The following is a 17,964-nucleotide window of genomic DNA, read 5'->3' as shown; positions in this document are numbered from 1 at the left end:
TTGCAAAAGCCGCACAAAGCACAGCGAAGCGTCACAGCAGCTCGTAAAGCTGCTTGTAGCATTTGCCTCACATCAGTGCCCATTCTTGACATTATTGCACCATAGCACCACAAAACGTTTTCGATATGAACACTTGAGTTTCAGCACTATTTCAATATTTGCTTGATCTGGTTGACACCAGTCAATCCCACTAAATATGTCACAAATAGAGCGTGGAAAAGCAGCTGGTGAGTGGCCGTCCTTAACTCACTCGACTGACGTTTGCATCAAAACTGGCACGAGTGTTACTCCGACCAAGCAATCGATGGGAGCAAAGTTGTCATCATGGTCCCGGTAAAAGGCATGAACAATAGTTGGAGAAGAACCTGGCCCCAGCCACTATCCCTGCCCAAGCTGCAATGTGCAGTTAAACTGGTAGCATTTCAGCTGGCGTACCCGCAAATTTTCCCGACATTTTTCGCGAGGCTGCCATGGTTGCCAGACCAGTAATGTTCTCCCCGCCAAAAAAGCGGCGGCAGGTGGTCGCCAGTTTATGCGACACCTTCACCTAATGTACAAGGGCTTTTTTCCTTTTTTTCTCTCTTTTCGTTCGCTTACTTCTTTCCCCCTCCATCCCTTCCTCTCCCTTTCTTACTGTCCTCCCGTCGCTGACGATTCCTCTCCGCCCAACTCGCCGCGAGGAACGCGCGGGCGTTTGAGGCCTGTGCGCGCATGGCATTCGCAGTGTTTATTGTGTATCGAGCTTGAGCCCAGTTTAGTTTTTTTTTTTTTTCGCTTTGTCCCCGGTGGAGGTTGCACACTAGAAATGGCCATAAATTCCTATTTTTAATGCCTATTTCAATATCGGCGCCTATGTGAACACTATTTTGTCTCAAGTTTCTTTTTCCGGTGCGGTTTGAGATCGTTTGATGTTGATTAGCACTACTCAATATTTTGGACCTTGTATTTTTTGCATCTTGCAGCTTAAAAAATGTTGTTTTTCGCCGAAAAAAGACAATACTTAGCTATTATCATGCCTCTTCTTTTGCTGCAAGGTTTAGTTAGAAGACTGGTGGTGAACACGCTTTGTTCATTTCGCCGTAGTGTTGCGGGAGCGTGAACTCGTGATAAGGGCAGCAGGTGAGCTGATAAAAAGCAAAGATCAAAACAGGAGGGAGGGGGTAGATCAGGCGTCCGAATGTCTGGGAACACTGCCTGTCACCAATCTCTAACTCGTGGTGTCTCGCAACAGGTGCGCTTTCCTGGAAGCAAGGCCGGATCTCGCTGAGTGGGAAGGAAAAACTTCTGGGGGTAAGAACGTCCAGTTGTACTGGGAGCAAACAAAACCGGGCCTTGTAGCACACTGCATATGCACAAAATAATGACAGCTCCAGGAAATTTGGAATCTGTTTGTTTTGAAATATCCCCAATTGTTTTGATGCATCAGTTTTTCGGTAGCGTGCGTTACGTTTTGTGCGGCAGCATGTGTTTGCCTTTTCAGCACCCTGTTTTCTGTGAAGTGTAGGCATTATGGCTTTCCCCTCGGCAGTTCTAATGGCTCACAGAGATGGCACTCATTTTCAGACACTCCTCTCAAGCTAAAAATTAATCGGCGCTAAAACAGGGACGAGAGGAACACGTAACTCACAACACGGTGCCGAACTTCCAACTAGAATTTATTGAAAAAGATGCTGCTTATATACACAAAACTAAAAAACTAAAAACGAGAAGCAATTGTCACGTCTAAATGCATCACATGTTTAAAAAAGCCACTTCTTTATCAGTCAGCGATAAGGACGGAGTACTCACGCAGTTATCCCCTGCCTGTCTAATAAAAAGAGCTTCCATAATTTCGCTCTCAAGCCTTCCTCGTGCTTTCCGCAAGAACTTTGTCCTATCTAGCAGGGGGCTACACTTGCATCGTTTGCAGTGATCAGGTAGGTGGCCACCAGCTTTATTTTCAACTGCCCCATTGTGCTCCCTTGCCCTGTCATTGAAGCACCTTCCAGTTTGCCCAATATGCACTCTTTTGCAGCTCAGGGGAATTTCATAAACTACACCCATCCTGCAGTCGGTGTAGCGAACAGCGTGGTTTTTTGCACAGGGTTCAGATTCTTTCTTCGGATTTTTGCTCATCATTGGGCAAACTTTTGGGCAAACTTAGACGTGACAATTGCTTCTCGTTTTTAGTTTTTTAGTTTTGTGTATATAAGCAGCATCTTTTTCAATAAATTCTAGTTGGAAGTTCGGCACCGTGTTGTGAGTTACGTGTTCCTCTCGTCCCTGTTTTAGCGCCGATTAATTTTTAGCAGTATGTACCAACTCACCCACATCAAGCTTTTGTTCCTCTCAAGCCACAGCACTCCCTCGGTGTCGCCCCCCCCCCCCCGTCCCGCTGCTACCCCTCCACCCCACCATGCATCCCTCCTGCTTTCTTTTCGAAGGGGAAGCGAGGCTGCAGGGCACGAGTTCTGCTCGCACAGCCTCGGCTGCAATTTTCAACTGAAACGGTGACAGGGTCCCCTGGCACCCGCAGAGCCACGAGCACGTGCACATGAATGCCTCGCAGAGTTCTCTTCTGTTGTTGCTGGCATGGCTTTGACAAAGCAAACAAGGGCTGGAGCATGACGCACACACATAACGCACATTAATGTGTGCGTTATGCGTTAACATTAACATTAACACATAACGCACGCACTCTACTGAAAAACTAATGTGATACGTGCGCGTGACAAAAACAAAAACGCTTATGCCGGTTAATTTATAGCATTTGGCTGGTGAACTTAATCTTGAAAGTTTGTTTTGGAAGATGCCGGCTCACTGAACCACTAATTATTGGACTTGAGTGATAAGATTGGCCCGGGGAATTCGAAGCTTCCCGTGCAGTGGTGGAACAATTTTTTCTTAGGAGGCGTCTGAACTTTTATTTTTTACATACACACGTTCGATGACCGTTTTCAAACAGTTCGTTGTGCTTTACAGTTAACAGGGGTGAGACAGCTGAATCAGATTTGGGAACAGTTTTTGGAGCAGCGAAATCTTGATTTTGGAGCAGAAGAATGACATTTATTACCGTATTTTCCGGTCTATAAGTCGCACTTTGTATAAGTCGCACCCCCCTCAAAATGACAGTTTTTCCGAAAAAAACGTATATAAGTCGCACCGGTGTATAAGACGCACCGGTATACAAGACGCACTTGTTATTTAGGTAAACTCATAGTGAATCAGATCGTTAGAAAGTGCGGCGAAAGTACATGGTTGCTGCAGCCGCCGCCTGTGAACGCACCCCTCGGTAAGGAGGGCTAGATGTGCATATACCGTCCAAAGTCTAGCCAGAACTAACTTCTCAAAAATGGTTTATTGATACACACAGATGGCGTGTACTTAGACGGTGTTTAGACAAAACCATCGAAGCCATCTTCCGCAGACTCGCTTACAAATAATTCAGCAACTTCAAGTGGGAACTCGCCGGCGTATCGCTATCGCCCTCCGACTCACTGATGCCTTCTTCGCCAACATCGTCACCACTCGCGGACCGGGTTACTCTGGCCTTTATCAACCCAGCTACAACTGTTTTTGTAGAAATGGAGTCCCAAGAGTCGGAGACCCACTTGGCCACCTCTCCAAACGTCGCGCGTGTCTTGCGTGCTGTCGTAAATCCGCGCAATAAAGGTGTCATGGCGAACGGAAGTGACACGAACGGAAGCGGCCCGAAATTCAAACTTATCGGCAAGCTGTCATTTTAAAAATTAGCAGCACGTTTACCTACTTCAGAGTAACTTTGTAATAATTTATAAGCTACATGTTGTTTTTGCAACCCAGTTTGATGTTACTTTGCATTTATTCTGAAATGGAGTTACTGCGCATGGCAGCAAGTGATGCGCAGTTGTTGCAGGCCATTATGATTGTTTTTGACTAGAAAAGTTGCAAATTCTCTGGTTTAACGTCCTGAAGCGACATATGGGCTATGAGAAACGCCGTAGCGGTGGGCTTCGTATTCATTTAGACCATAGAGCTGTGTCTCAACGTGCGCTGGCCAGGCATGGCCGCCGCGAACCGGATTTATTCCATACATAAGTCGCACCGGTGGATAAGACGCACCAACGAAAATTTCAGAAAAAAAACCGCGACTTATACACCGGAAAATACGGTATGTCACTTTAGGAGCCTAAAAAATCAAAGTTTTGGGAACTCGCGGGGGAAAAGTGCACTTTTTAATCGGTTTTGAACATACATAACACTGAAACAGCCTCTCAATAAAGTTTTTTTTTCTACCAGAGTATCACAAGGTACGAACTGCACTACCTTTTTACAAACCATTTTTAAATTCCTAGGTTCTATGAATAGATAGTGGAGCCCCTTGAAAATATGTAATTGAAAAACTAAGCAATCGTAAGGCATTTTTATTATCATGTGAATGGCAAAATTCTTGTTTTTGTTATTCCAGACCCGGCTTTACGCACAAGTGTAGAGCCACGACAAAAGTTGCGAAAAGTGAGGTGACAGTCGTCGCACCCCACCAGCCATCCCATTTCAATCCCCAAGGTGCACATTCACTACGATCGTAATTTGAGTAACCCTGGTATGTTTAGCCGCTACCCTCTTGGCATTAAATTACACTTCAGATAAATGAACCATTATTACTAGCGTGAAATAATAGCTCGTCCCGCTATCGAACACTGCTTGAACATTTTGCGGCGATGTAGCCTGCGCCACTGCTTCTGCAGCGTCGATCGTCCCATTTCCGCCGCTTGCGCGCTCGCTGTGAAAGACAGCAATAATTCAGCATTTTATAACACCGCAATGAGTCCGAAATTTCACTTCAAGCATGCGCTGGCTTCGCACTCAAAGCCAAAACACGGCGAATTCGCGGGCGCCATGTTGTTTTTGATGAACTCCCGTCTTTCGAGTCCCGCAACGTACCCGCAACAGATCAAAGGACTAAATGTAAACCCAGCTATCCCCATTAACTAAAACCAAGGTAGAATCGGCAAAGAGCCCTCTGCCTGAACCACAAGCAAATGCTTCGCCCGGCGGCCACGTTTTCACATCTTCACCAAACCAAGATGGCAGCGCCCACTGATGTCGTTCTGGAGATACGGTGCTCCAAAAATTGCCGTTTATTTCATCAACTTGCACAAGTACTTGCGCTAGCCTCAGTACACATAATTATTTTTTTCTACAGGACTTTGCAATGGTTTTTGATAGGAAAACTGTAAAAACGCGCAGAATATAACATTTGCAACCCGACATTGTGACTTTCGAAAAAACTATCTCGGGGACAATTTTATGCCGTTTTTTTATTGAATGATTAATCAACTGAACCTTTAACACCGTCACATTGGGGGTGCTGGAAAATAATGCCATCAGTAAGCATTTTCCCCCACTGAAACTGACGGGAGCGTTAAAATCCTTGGCCCTCAAACTGTTTCGGAGCAGTTTGGCACAATTTTTGCAATTTTCAAGCTTTTGGAGCAGCCTGGCACAGGCAAACAAATTTGTATCAAATCTGCGCAACATGCGCAGCTGTCTCACCCCTGAGTTAATAAAGAGCCTTTTGTTTTCGGCGAATAGCCGTACGACAAACTGCCCTACGTGACCAATTGTCCTGCGACGAATTGCCCTATTATGAAATGCCCTATCACGAATTGTCTTTCGACGAATGGTACATACGTCCAGTAGGCCTGTGCTAATGGACAACGTTTGCACGACGTTTGCACAACGTTTAGTCTCTAAACAAACGCAAACACCCAAAAAACACTACATGGAGTAAAATTACTTCCTTTGAAAAAGCTGATCGATTTCTTCTTAAGGATCATAAAAAGTAAGTGGGGCGGCCAGGAGACTATTCCAGCAAAATATTGTTCTTGCGAAAAATAATATTTGTGAGTGTTTGTCCAATCTTAAAATGGTGGTTTGCCTTACAGGTCGCGATGAAAGGGGTAAGATAAGTCGGTGGGTTCATGAGCAGTTTGCGCCTCCAAGTGCAGTAAAATCCCGTTAATTCGGATTTCATGAACCGCAGAGAATGTCCGATGAAACCGAGTGTCCGAATTATTGTGAGTATGGTCATAATAACTGAGATGCTTTCAACATCACCAAACTGTTAATTTTTTACTAATTGCCATTTGCCAACACGACACAGACACATGCGTGGTTGCCGTGGTTAGTACCCTCTACCGTGGTTGTCGGCTATTTTGATTGCCACAGGGATGGGCATTCTGCCTTTCACTGGTTGGGAACTTATGCTGCGTGTGTGTGTGTGTGTGCACGCGCGCGCGTGCCCCCCCCCCCCCCCCCTCCTCGAGATGTACACAGGCTCATTCAAACCCCATTGCCGTCTCGAAGTTTTTAGGTGCGCCTTTGATTTCTGCTGTGAATCTGAATTAGCTGTAACGTGGCCGCGGCGAAATGCACTCCTGTTCCCCACGTGAACTTGGCGAAAGTCCACATTAACCAAATTGCGGCCGAATCTGTCCAAAATTAATGAGTTTTCAACCATAGAACAATGCAGAATTGGCCTTTCCGTCCTTCCTTTCTCCTCCTCCTTGGACGGGACAGGACGCCGAGTCCTAGTTAACCGAAATGCCAAATTAACGGGGGCCGAATTCACGGGGTTTTACTATCGGTAACAAATCGAAACCTGCAGCTTTCATTTATTTTTTTCTTGTTCTGTATGTGTATCTAGAGTGGGGGGGGAGGGGGGGGGGCGTGATCTGAGTCTTCAATAGATATTATAGATAAGCGGAACAGCTTGCCTTCAAATTAGCTCGAATATGTTAATATGTCTTGTTTTTTTATATGCAGGTTCCAGGCCATGGAAGCGTAATAAAGGCGCGACCTGGTCAGCCAACAATTTAATGCTAGGCATTACCATTTGAACTGTGCATCATTTCAAAAAGTGATCAGTCGTCTGCAAGTGGGCAAGTATTTAGATCCTGGTCGATAGGAGTTGTTACATGATTAATATAAATGGGGAAGTAACTGCCCAAGTGCACTTCATTGGGGAACGCTGGGAATGACAGGGCAGGAAGTTTGAAGAATTGTCTCGTTAAATTCATTTGCAGTTTTCAACTTGTTCAGAACGACCTGCTGCCCTTAGGACGAGTTCACGCTCCTACAACACTACGGCAAAATGAACAAAGCGTGTTCGCCACCAGTCTTCTAAACCTTGCAGCAAAAGAAGAGGCATTTTAATAGCTAAGTATTGTCTATTTTCGGCGAAAAGCAACATTTTTTAAGCTGCAAGGTGCAAGAAATATGAGGTCCGAAATCTTTAGTGCTAATCAACATCAAGATCTCAAACCGCATCGTAAAAAGAAACTTGAGACAAAATAGTGTTTACATAGGCGCCGATATTGAAATAGGCATTAAAAATAGGAATTTATGGCCATTTCTAGCGCGCAACTCCACCGGGGACGAAGCGGAGAAAAAAAAAAAAAAAAAAAGACAACCTGGGCCCAAGCCCGAGCCGCGGCGCGAGCGCACAGTGCTTTGTAACCAGAGCGGACTGACAGATCTGCGGCCGTTACGGGACCCAATACCTTTGGAGTAACTCCCCTAAAGACAAAGCGGAAAAAAAAAAAAACCCCAACCAACTAACCGGGGCCCGAGCCCGAGCTCGATACACAATAAACACAGCGAATGCCGCGCACATGCGCAGGCCTCAAACGCCCGTGCGTTCCTCGCGGCGAGTCGGGCGGATCGGCTGCGACGGGACGAACGAAAGAAAGGGAGAGGGAGGGATGGATGGGGAAAGGAGGAAGCGAATTAAGAGAGAAAAGAAAAAGAAAAAAAAACCTTGTACATTAGGCAAAGGTGGTACATAAACTGGCGACCACCTGCCGTCGCTTTTTTGGCAGGGAGAACATTCCTGGTCTGGCAACCATGGCAGCCCGCGAAAAATGGCGGGAAAATTTGCGGGTAGGCCAGCCGAAATGCTACCGTTAAATTTTGGAAACAAATATCAACCTGCCAAGTAGGCAGCCCAGACACGAAAGCTTCATTTCACAGCCAGAGAATACAGCATGTACAGGAGCTGGGATTTATCCTATAAAAGGCCAGTGGTACTTGACACCTACCAAGTTTCAAAGCTTAGTGAATAGCTACGCTACCTTTGCTGCTTTTTTCATGTGAACACCACAATGCAAGCTACTCGCCTGATCGAACAGCATTAACACTGTCTTCATGGTGAAGCGCCTGGAGCAGAAGTTGAACAAGTCTTCCAGGCTAGGGCCAAGGAGGTCCATCACAAGGACGTTGTAATCTCGTTCAGTACCAAACCATCTGAAAAGTTTGCCCATAATAAGCACTTCCCACACACAAGAGCAGCATCCCTTCAGATGTGCTGGCCAGAATGAATAACATCCAACACTTTGAAAAATGATGGAAAAAACACTAATACCTTATTTGCCTAGCTATGCTGGCCCAAAGGCAATTCTACAAACAATTTCAAATAAACCGTCAGTAACAGTTACTCATAAACATCGAACAGAATGTAAGCAAGGCAGTGTGTTACGAGTAATGCTAAGGAAGGTTGTACTCGATGTCATACGGTAGGAGTGCTACCAAATGACGTTGATATTTGTAAGGCCGTCATTTGTAAGGTCATAGCAGCCGGCGTTTGTAAGGTCGTCCTCACGGAACGCTCAGCAGGCTCGCCAGCCATCCCGGCTGTTTCGCACCAGGAGATTCTGCCGTTACGAAGCAACGAATTCGATGTAATTGCCTTTTTACGCAGTTTTACAGACATTATGTGATTAACTGCCTACACACGTGACATGAGCGGAACAGAAAAGCATCCGTACTTGAAGAAAATATCACTATGCACCAGCATTGACAACCCTGACGACTACGGTGCTGGTGATGAGGTGTGCTACGCGAACTTGTTGACACGGGTTAAGTTTGCCTTTATCAAGTTACTACCTCATCAATGATACTAGCTTTGTTATGCTGGAAGGTATGAAATCGCACAATCACGTGACAAATGAATGGGTGCAAGAGCCGTGCGTCAGGGGCCTAGTTGCCGGCAAGATAAGTTGTCTACGCTGTCATCATGCAGCCTTTGTATGAAAGATGTTCGCCGTTTGGGCGGTTTCACGAGTGCAGCCAGGTGTAAACTGACTAGCTCTAGCGTAACGCCTAGCTGACCCATAATAGAGTGGCAGCAAGTGTTTTACTGCAGCGAATAGCTTCGCCCGTAGCCGACTGCATAACTTGGAAAAAGGTTGCTTCACGAGATTGGTGGACAATCGCTTGCAAGCGCTAGTGATCAAAGTGACTCGAAGTAAACATTTAGAACAACGTACATGTAATGCAAGCACCAAATGAAAAGCGAACAGGTGTGTCAAGTTTAAATCAGACAGCGCGCACTACTTAATGCAACGCATGCTAACTCACTGTGCAGCTGTTTGGCCCTTGGCTACACGCTTTCATAACACCTACGTTTTATGAAAGCGTGTTTGGTTTTGATGTTTGGTTTTGAGCTTGGATTTTGATTACTAAAACAGCTGCACACCTGGTAGTTGTTTACTGAATGATTGAAGTTCTTGAAGTTGTTCCGGCGCACCCGTCTGTGATCTTTTCTTTTGTATCTTCTCACATTTGGCTGCAGACTGCTTTTGGTATGCAACAGAACGTAGTTTTTCCACATTTCCGCCCACAGACTTACTTTTTCTTATTGCTGTCAAAGTTGAAAACATGCAATACACCATTTCCGATTGCCTCCAAGGCCACCGAGGCCAGCACCCCAACCACCGTGCAATCAACGTGTGTGCCGATGGGAACGTCCGCGCAAATGGCACGCGAGCCACGACGATGGCGTGCGGCGGCAGTGCAACCCTCCTATACCGGACATCATGAAACCCTGCTAGAAAAAAGCCGCACGCACAAATGCACATCTTATTGGCCATTTGTTACGGCAACCAGTTGGTTCCATGGTGCCAAGGTACCACACCTAACTTGTACACAGAAGCTCTATGTTCAAGTCACGACAAAACCGATTTTCTTTTTTCACTGCAGTTTTTGTTGTTGCCGTAAAGCAATAGTTGATGTATTATACTTTGGCACACTATTTTTCAAAGCTTCTGTGGGGCGGTATGTTTTCGGTCGCTTCCAGCACAGGGCGAAAAAAACACCATTTAATTTGCAGAAGCTCACCCAATCATGAATACAACAGTGATGTGATGCAAAATCATCTAAGTACTACCAATATTATCAAAAGTTGAACCACTATTAATTATGTAAATATTTATGGTATTTATGGTAATTTATTTAAGCCTATTTATTGATAAATATCCCAAGGAAGTGGACCACGTCGGCACCAGCCATGGGCGTCGGCAGGATTTCGTCTTGAGGGGGCGTTAAAATAGTATAAGCGAAATTCCATAGCATCCAAGGGATATCATGTAGAAGAACGAAAAAAGGTTTTTGCTAAGGATTGCAAGTTTCGAAATGTTTATTAACGCCCATACATCCCAACAGGAAACTACCCCGTTACATAACGGCAACATATTTTTAAACAGAGCTGTCGTAGGAACAGGTTTTTGAAACAAATCTGTAAGTTAAATGATGTTGTGGGGCAAGATAGCGAAAAATTCGTTACTGCTTGTGCGAACCCATTCGAGTCATTGATCCGTAAAAGCAACATGCATCTACAAGCACGCCCATCGCAAAGTGGCTATCTCTAGGAACGCTCTTAAGCCCTTTTTTTTTTTTCACGATGCGGCAAAAGCATACTGACTCCAGAGAGACTTGTCGTACATCATCGAACAAAGCCACGTTTTCACACCCCGAAGCATGCTAAATGAACGCTCCCGAGGCAACACGTCGTCGTGGGGAATGTAACGGCCGTCTGCAGAGCGCGACTGATATATGATAGCACATAGATCCTTTCACCCAGTGCCACAAGGTCCAGCGGAAATCCATTAAGTCTGTGTTCATCCGCAATAGATGCCCCAGTTCAGTTTCCCAGTCGAAGTTTTAGAAATCACTATTTCTTAAATGGCTAGCAGAGCTTCGCCTTGTAATCTTGCTTGTTCCAGCTAGAGCCACTAGATGAAGTTTCCAGAGTATCGGCACTCTTTTCTTTCATTGTTTTTTTGCCGCCGGCAGCGGCCATTGGTCGACCCGCATCACGTGACATTTGTTTGCCCCGTGACAGTCAAGGGCGCTGACATTTTGGTGCCACCGTGTTACCGCGTTGCTGCTACTTCCTGGAGTTGGGGTAGGGGACCCTGCTCTTAATTTTTAAAGCCCAAATCGAATTGTAACAAACTGGCTGCTTGAACTGACTGAAAAGGAGGGGGGGTTTAAATAATCAATTTCTACACAACTCTAGTATTTCGCGTTAGCAACAAACTAATAAAACCACATTTAGGGGCTCTACAATGCATTTTAATCACAGTTTCCAGCACACTCTTTTTCAATAAACTGCAAGTGTTGTTGTCAAGTGTAACCAAAAGCTAGCAGCTTGTAAAACCAAAGTAAGTTTGTCTGCGATTAGATTTCAAAAATAATACCAGTCGTACAACTAAACCTGTTTGCTACATAACCTTAGGTGTTACTCAGGACCCTGGTTTATGCTGCCCAGCATACCACTGTTATAAACATTTCATTGTCATTGTGAGTTGTGATTAATGCATCATTTTGCATACTTTTAAATAAAAATTTCATTCATGCATGTTTCTTGTGTTGATTAGTTGTTTGTGTGTCCTTTTGTTGGAAAGGCTGCAGAAATGAGGCATTTCATTCGGATGGCAATAAAAAATGCGGGCCCATTTATTTTTCTGCTGAAGATGGCCATGTTAATCAAGTAGTTGTTTCTGAATAAGTGATGACTACTTGCAAAATCTGATTTGCTTTCACTATTGGCGGAGTGGTGTTGACTTGTGTCAGTATGGACAGTATGGTGACTAAAACAAAGTTAGAAGCAGTCATGGGCACGTTACCGAAAAAAAGTAACAGTGTTACAGTTACAGTTATCTAACCCAAAAAAGTAACTCTGTTACAGTTACAGTTACAAATTTTCCAAAAGTAACTAGTTACAGTTACAGTTACTCCAAAAAAGTAACGTCGTTACTTTTCCGTTACTGTATAAAACTAAGAAATAGCTAAAAAGATTTGGCTTATTTAATAGAAACGTACGAAGGCATGCAGGCAGTAAAAATAACACCTAGTAAAGCCTCCACGAGCGGATCCTAAAATGATGCACACTCGTGCCCAAACCAACAATTGTTGTGTACGCCTCATTTTTTATTACGGAAGTTTTTGTATGCATCATAAGGAACTTTATTTTTTTGTTGCTGCACTCTAACTGCAAGAAATTTATTTGCAAACATCACTGTAGCATAGGATTAGTTGTTTTTCAAAGTTGGAATCAGAAAGGCCGAATTTATACTATATCGAGTTGGAGGACAACACAGCCGAAACAATCTTTCAATGTCAACTTAATTTATTTTCGCCTACAATGCCGTCGCTTGACCACCCCGCGTAGTGAGAGAGAATGGGAAAAAGGGGGCGGAAGTGGCGGATCGACGGAAGGCCCCTGGAGGAAAGGGGAAACGGGCGTGGGAGTACATCGGTTGTCGAGGTGTTTTTGAAAGATACTAAAAAAAAGCACTTCGTTAACTTTTTACTTCGTACTTGTGGTCGGAGACGGAGACCAATTTGAGCCTTTGCCGAAGCGACGTTTGTCCGTGGGCCCTCGGAGTCGTTCTCCCGCCCCAACCCCCCCCATCCCCGGAAGGAGACAAGATATTTCCAAAGGGAATAGAAACTGAAATGAACACTTTACTGTTTCCCCCCCCCCCTTCCTTCCCCCCTCCCCCCCCCCATCCTCACAAAGGCGGATATTGCCATCTCGACCGGAAAAAACTGCTCTCACAATCCCAGCCTTCCACAGCAATCCCATCGCCGATCCCAGGAACCCCTCCCTTCGTTTGCTTTGAGGCGTAGGCCGAACGAAGCTCACCCAAGTATTCCTTGCACCCAACATTCAAAAGCAGATGTAGCCACTGTTTTCGTTTCGCCTACAGCCCTCGAAACGAAGTCGCGAGGCTTTCCAAGAACATTTCTTCGTGCAGTGATAGTGTGGTCAGACGTCTGCCAGCCAAGATGCTGGCTGGTGTGAGAGCACGGCTGATCCGCCCCTGCACGCCGGACTACTCAATAAAGGTCATTTTCTCTCTCTCTCGGGGGCCACCATCGTTGGGGTCGTCGTATGTGTGGAGGGGCATGAAATTTATTACTTCCTTGACCTCGTTCGAGCACTTGGTACAGCTCGATGAAGCCTCTGGACCAGGGGTGCCAAACGCGTGGTCCCAAATACGGCCAGGGGTCTCTAAAGCGAACAATGGTCGCAAGCAACTGCGACTTGTGAATCGAACACTCTGAGAACAGCGTGCACAGGGCTGGACGAACGCGAGGCCACCGAGAGACTCCCGGCGGTGTTTTATGACCCTGCAAACGGAACTGCACGTCGCTAATGAGAAAGCGACGCCCTGACCGGAGTTTTCCAGGCTTCCGCAAAAGTGAAAATGTTTCAGTGCGTTGTTTGGCGTTTGTGGGTTTGTTTTCCTGTTTGCCTTTGTGTCAAACACTTTTACTGCACTCCAGATGTGGCGAAAATGGTGCAGCCACGCGTCGGACTATAGGTTGTGGCGCATCAACATGCATCCCCGTGCGCTTAGGCGCGTGTCGCGGCGTTATTTATGGCCTGGGTGAGAGCGAAGTCGCGCTGCTGAGGAAAATACTGCAGCTTAGACTTAGAAACCTCGAGCCCTTAGTAGACCGCGTGGGACACCACGCACACGTGCACGCCTAAACATTTCTAGTCCAGATGTTTTTCACCCATGAGAAGGGAGTGAGCTGGCATAGATGAAGTAGACGAAGGTTCTGCGGAAGAAGGGCCGAAAAAGTGAAACGCGCAAACTGCACATTGGTCTTTAATGAGTGTTGCTGTGGGATAATTTTTTTATAGAAATAAAGTAACTGTAACGATATTTCTCGTTACAGTTACTCTACAAAAAAGTAACAGTGTTACGGTTACAAGTTCCTCTAACTTAAAAGTAACTAGTTACAGTTACAAGTTACTGAAAAAAGTAACTAGTTACCGGTAACACGTTACTAGTAACTAGTTACTGCCCAAGACTGGTTAGAAGGCGCGGGTTGAAATATTGGCGGAAATCGCCTACAGCGGCGTGTTTCACGTCTTGTGGTCATGGCGAAACCTAAAGCCTTTAAATAAGCTTATCTAGTGGCTCTAGCAAGACGCTCACCGCGAAGGCGCGCATTTAGAGGGCAAACCAAGCACTATATATAGATTTCAGACACTGAATAAGCTACGATATAATAGAAACATAGTGACTCTACGTTTGACAAGTATGCACAAAGATACACATTTCCATCGGTATCGTTGCCAATCAACTGTCGTACTGTGAACGGTCGCTGCAAGTACATGCTTGCTATCACGCCTTAGTTGAAATGGCCAGTAAAAGACAGACTTGTTATGCAAAACAGCTACAAAGTTGAACACAAAACAAAATGCCGCTCATAAAACGTACGTGGAATGTAATCGCTTGCTCGACCATTCATTTTTACCATGCGATAACTAACTAACTGTAAATCATGGTAGTCGGATAACACAAGCAGTGAAACTCTTGTAGCCTAGCGAAACCAACAGCCACTAGATAAACGTAGCATAACTAGTGGCTACAGCGCAACTCGGCCTGATCCTGCTGTGTCGCACCGGTGCGAATCTCGAAAAATGAACACAGCTGTCATGGTTGCCAAGCGGCGCCCGGACAAATGCCGCCCGTCAAGGTCGGCTGCAACTGGGCGCATGACGACTGGCACCAAAATGGCCGCCGTCGCGCCCTAGTGACGTTACTTTGAAGCGTAGCTTATTTAGTGGCTCTAGTTCCAGCGAATTTGGGTTATGCAGTAAATGTAAAGCAACTGGAGCGTATCCAATTTCTTCCCGTGCTGATAACGCAGCGCCCAAGTAAGGGATGAAGATACTAAAAGTATTCTATTGGAGCATTCAGCCTGTGAATTTGGTGTGCAACCATGTGTTGAACACTGACTTTTGTCCCTATAGTTGTCCTGCTGTCTGTTCAGCATCTGAGTAAATGTTTGTAATGAATTCTTCCGCTCTTATCTTGCCCTTGCAAATTGTGTCCGTGAGGAGACTCCTGCTGCAGTCTGCACATTTAAAGTGTTCATCTGCTTACTTAAAACGTCTATTTTGCAACAAACTGCGCGTAACAAAATGAACTGTTAGGTGGTGGCAGCACAGATGAGACATCCATGGTATATCATGGTGAACTAATGTATTCACAAAGAGATGCGATTGACGTATTTGCAGTATATGATAGCCGCCATGACAGGCGCCACTCAGACTTGACGCCCACCACTCCCGCATCGTCATCGAAGGTTAGCCATGATTTTTGTCGTTCCGCCCAGCTTGTCCGCGCTGACGCCATCTCGCCACCACAGCCACACAGCATCACGCACCCAAACAGAGTCCCACAGCGTCACGCACCCAAACAGGCTAAGAAAAGATGCCCGCTTGATCCTCGATTCAGCCTTCTGACCAAAAGTTAAGAGGTTTATATATGCAGAACCGTTCAAAACTCTTTGAACCGCTTGCAATATACATGTCCCCATTATTTAGCGCAAAGAAAACTGCAGGTACAGTCTTTGTCAAAATTTTGTGGGCCACGGCGACCGTGGCCGGAGCAGGCGCTCCGGCTGCCGCTATCGGCTTGTAGCGCGGCTAAGGAGAGCGAGGAGAACTTTGCTCTTGCCTGCATTGTGTCCGGCGCGAAGTGCTTGTGCTGAAGCGAAGTGCCTTGCACTGCTTTTGTCCTGCTAGCCCCAACAACGAAAGCAAGAGCAAAGTTCCCCTCGCTCTCTTTAGCCGCGCTACCAGCCGATAGCGGCAGCGGGAGCGCCGCTGCGTGGCCGCGCGCCTGCTCCGGCCACGGTCGCCGTGGCCCACAAAATTTTGACTAAGGCTGCACATTTGAGGCAAAATATATAAAATTAACTGGCAGTCCCCGCATCCATTTAGTTAGGTATGCTCATTGGGTTGGTTTTTATGATAGTAAGCGAAAAAAAGTGGTTGCGGAAAACAAAAATTGAAACGTTCAAAATGGCGCTGACAGAGGAAAAGCACAAAAAGGACAGAAGTCCCGCTCGTGCTTTTCCAGGCAGAAGAAGAAATAAAAGGTAAAGAAAAGGATGCAAGCTGTCCCAGGAGAAGGCGTGCGAGCACTGCGAAGGCAGGAAATTGCACTGAACAAATCTCTGCTCAATTCATCAAGAAAGTAGACAGGCAGAGAGGGGAAGAGTGTGAGTGGTGGTAGCACAGAGCGGAGAACGGCGCCACAGCCCTTGTGGCAAATCACTGCTCTACACTTCCTACAGCTTTCACATTGGGTGGAACGGCTTTTTTAAATTTTTTTACTTACTCACACTGTTGGTCGGTGATACCGATACGGGGTGCGAACAGAAAATCCTTGTATTAACACATAAGCATGAACACTTGCACAATCGTGCACGTATAATTCGTGCACAAACTCCGCACAAAAATTGCTCAAACAATGCAATAAAATACAAGCCGGAAATACAAATATAATGAAACTCTACACACATACGAAATATATATATACCCACATGTGTGTAAACACGCATTCAAACTATTAACAAGGTTGGGATAGATTTGTACTTGGGACTGCATCAACGCAGTGCTCAATTTCCGAAACAGTTCGAGCTTGGACGACAGATTCTGGTTATGCGTTCCAGTGACGTATTGTGCGTGGAAACTAGAAATATGCATATGTGTTGATGCGTAGTTGAGATGCTCTGTAAGCGCGGCTATTTGCACCTCGTATGTCTCTGACTTAACACCGCATATACTGCGCGCCACCGGTAGGGCTCGCTCAGCCACACAGCTGGCTCAGCTGACCACTCAGAGGGAACACGACCGTGGAACAGCGCCCGTCGAGTTACATGAGTTGTCTCAGTATCCAGCAGTCTGGTAACGGTGTTCAAGCCGCACAAGGATATTTGGCACAACGTCGCATGTTGTGACCTCAATAATTTAAGAATGGAAAACAATGCTTTCACACTTCGAAAACGCTGCTTACATAAGCAAGGTTTTGCCAAGCAAGCCACTAAGCGATAGGCTACACTTATCTCGGCAATAATTGCCACTGTACCAGTTGCAGAGCGCTCGTATGCGAAACACAAGAACAAAGTAAAAGGTACCTTGTGTGGGGAATCCCTTCGTGGCCTTGCAGGATCTTGTACAGTTTACTTTCGTACAAAAGCTGCGGATGCCTCGCCTTAGTGGACTCCATTTTCACCGCTACCTCCTGGAATTTGCGTATTGCAGTAAGTATGATGCATAAACACAGCGACCGCGGTGAGCGACGCAACATCGACACAGCATCGTGAGGCCGCCCACTGAGAAAGTTCACTGACGCTGACTACACTTAAGAACAAAGCAGCACTGGTGCACAGCGGGCAAATTCATGGAAACAAATGAAGCACGAGAACAGACCTGAACAGAAATAATAAACAGACTTAACCCTAATTGTGCACCAACCTCGCCATTCACCATGTTGATTCCAAGGTAGATGTCCCCGAATGAACCACTTCCGACTTTGCGAACCAATTTGAACTTTCCACCGACGATGAACTCGGCCCTCGATGAACCAGCCGCGCTAGCCATTGCCATGTACTTGACGATCACTGGATCTACGGGAAAACTTGATCGAGCATAGAACCGTTCGACTCCCAAAACCCCAGTGCTACGCACAGCTCGCCATCATCTTTACGACGTGACGTCAGGGTAAAGACGGAAGCGACGGAGGCGTAGAGGCCGGAGGCTGCTACGAACACAGCCACAAAAAAAGCAGAGCAGGTTGGCTCACGCTACTATTGGCCGCGAGCTGCGAGACGACGTGACGACATCACGTT

The 17,964-nt window shown here is 46.0% G+C and overlaps 1 protein-coding gene across 1 annotated transcript in view; it reads right to left on the bottom strand.

Moving 5' to 3' along the window:
* Window positions 1-17,877, bottom strand: part of LOC144156296 (casein kinase I-like) — a 40,835-nt gene extending 22,958 nt beyond the window's left edge. The window contains exons 1-3 of the mRNA XM_077688248.1: window positions 17,591-17,877; window positions 17,251-17,357; window positions 8,139-8,265 (exon numbers count right to left, since the gene is read on the bottom strand). Of these exons, the coding sequence (XP_077544374.1) occupies window positions 8,139-8,265; window positions 17,251-17,357; window positions 17,591-17,722 (366 nt within the window). The 5' untranslated portion in view covers window positions 17,723-17,877. The remainder of the gene's footprint in view (window positions 1-8,138; window positions 8,266-17,250; window positions 17,358-17,590) is intronic.
* Between the last annotated feature and the right edge of the window lie 87 nt (window positions 17,878-17,964).

This window comes from Haemaphysalis longicornis, unplaced genomic scaffold (assembly GCF_048455015.1).
Source record: "Haemaphysalis longicornis isolate Haplotype H1 unplaced genomic scaffold, Haemaphysalis longicornis Haplotype H1 scaffold_1, whole genome shotgun sequence".
NCBI classification, from domain to species: Eukaryota; Metazoa; Arthropoda; class Arachnida; order Ixodida; family Ixodidae; genus Haemaphysalis; species Haemaphysalis longicornis.
This window is presented reverse-complemented; position numbering and strand designations above follow the sequence as displayed.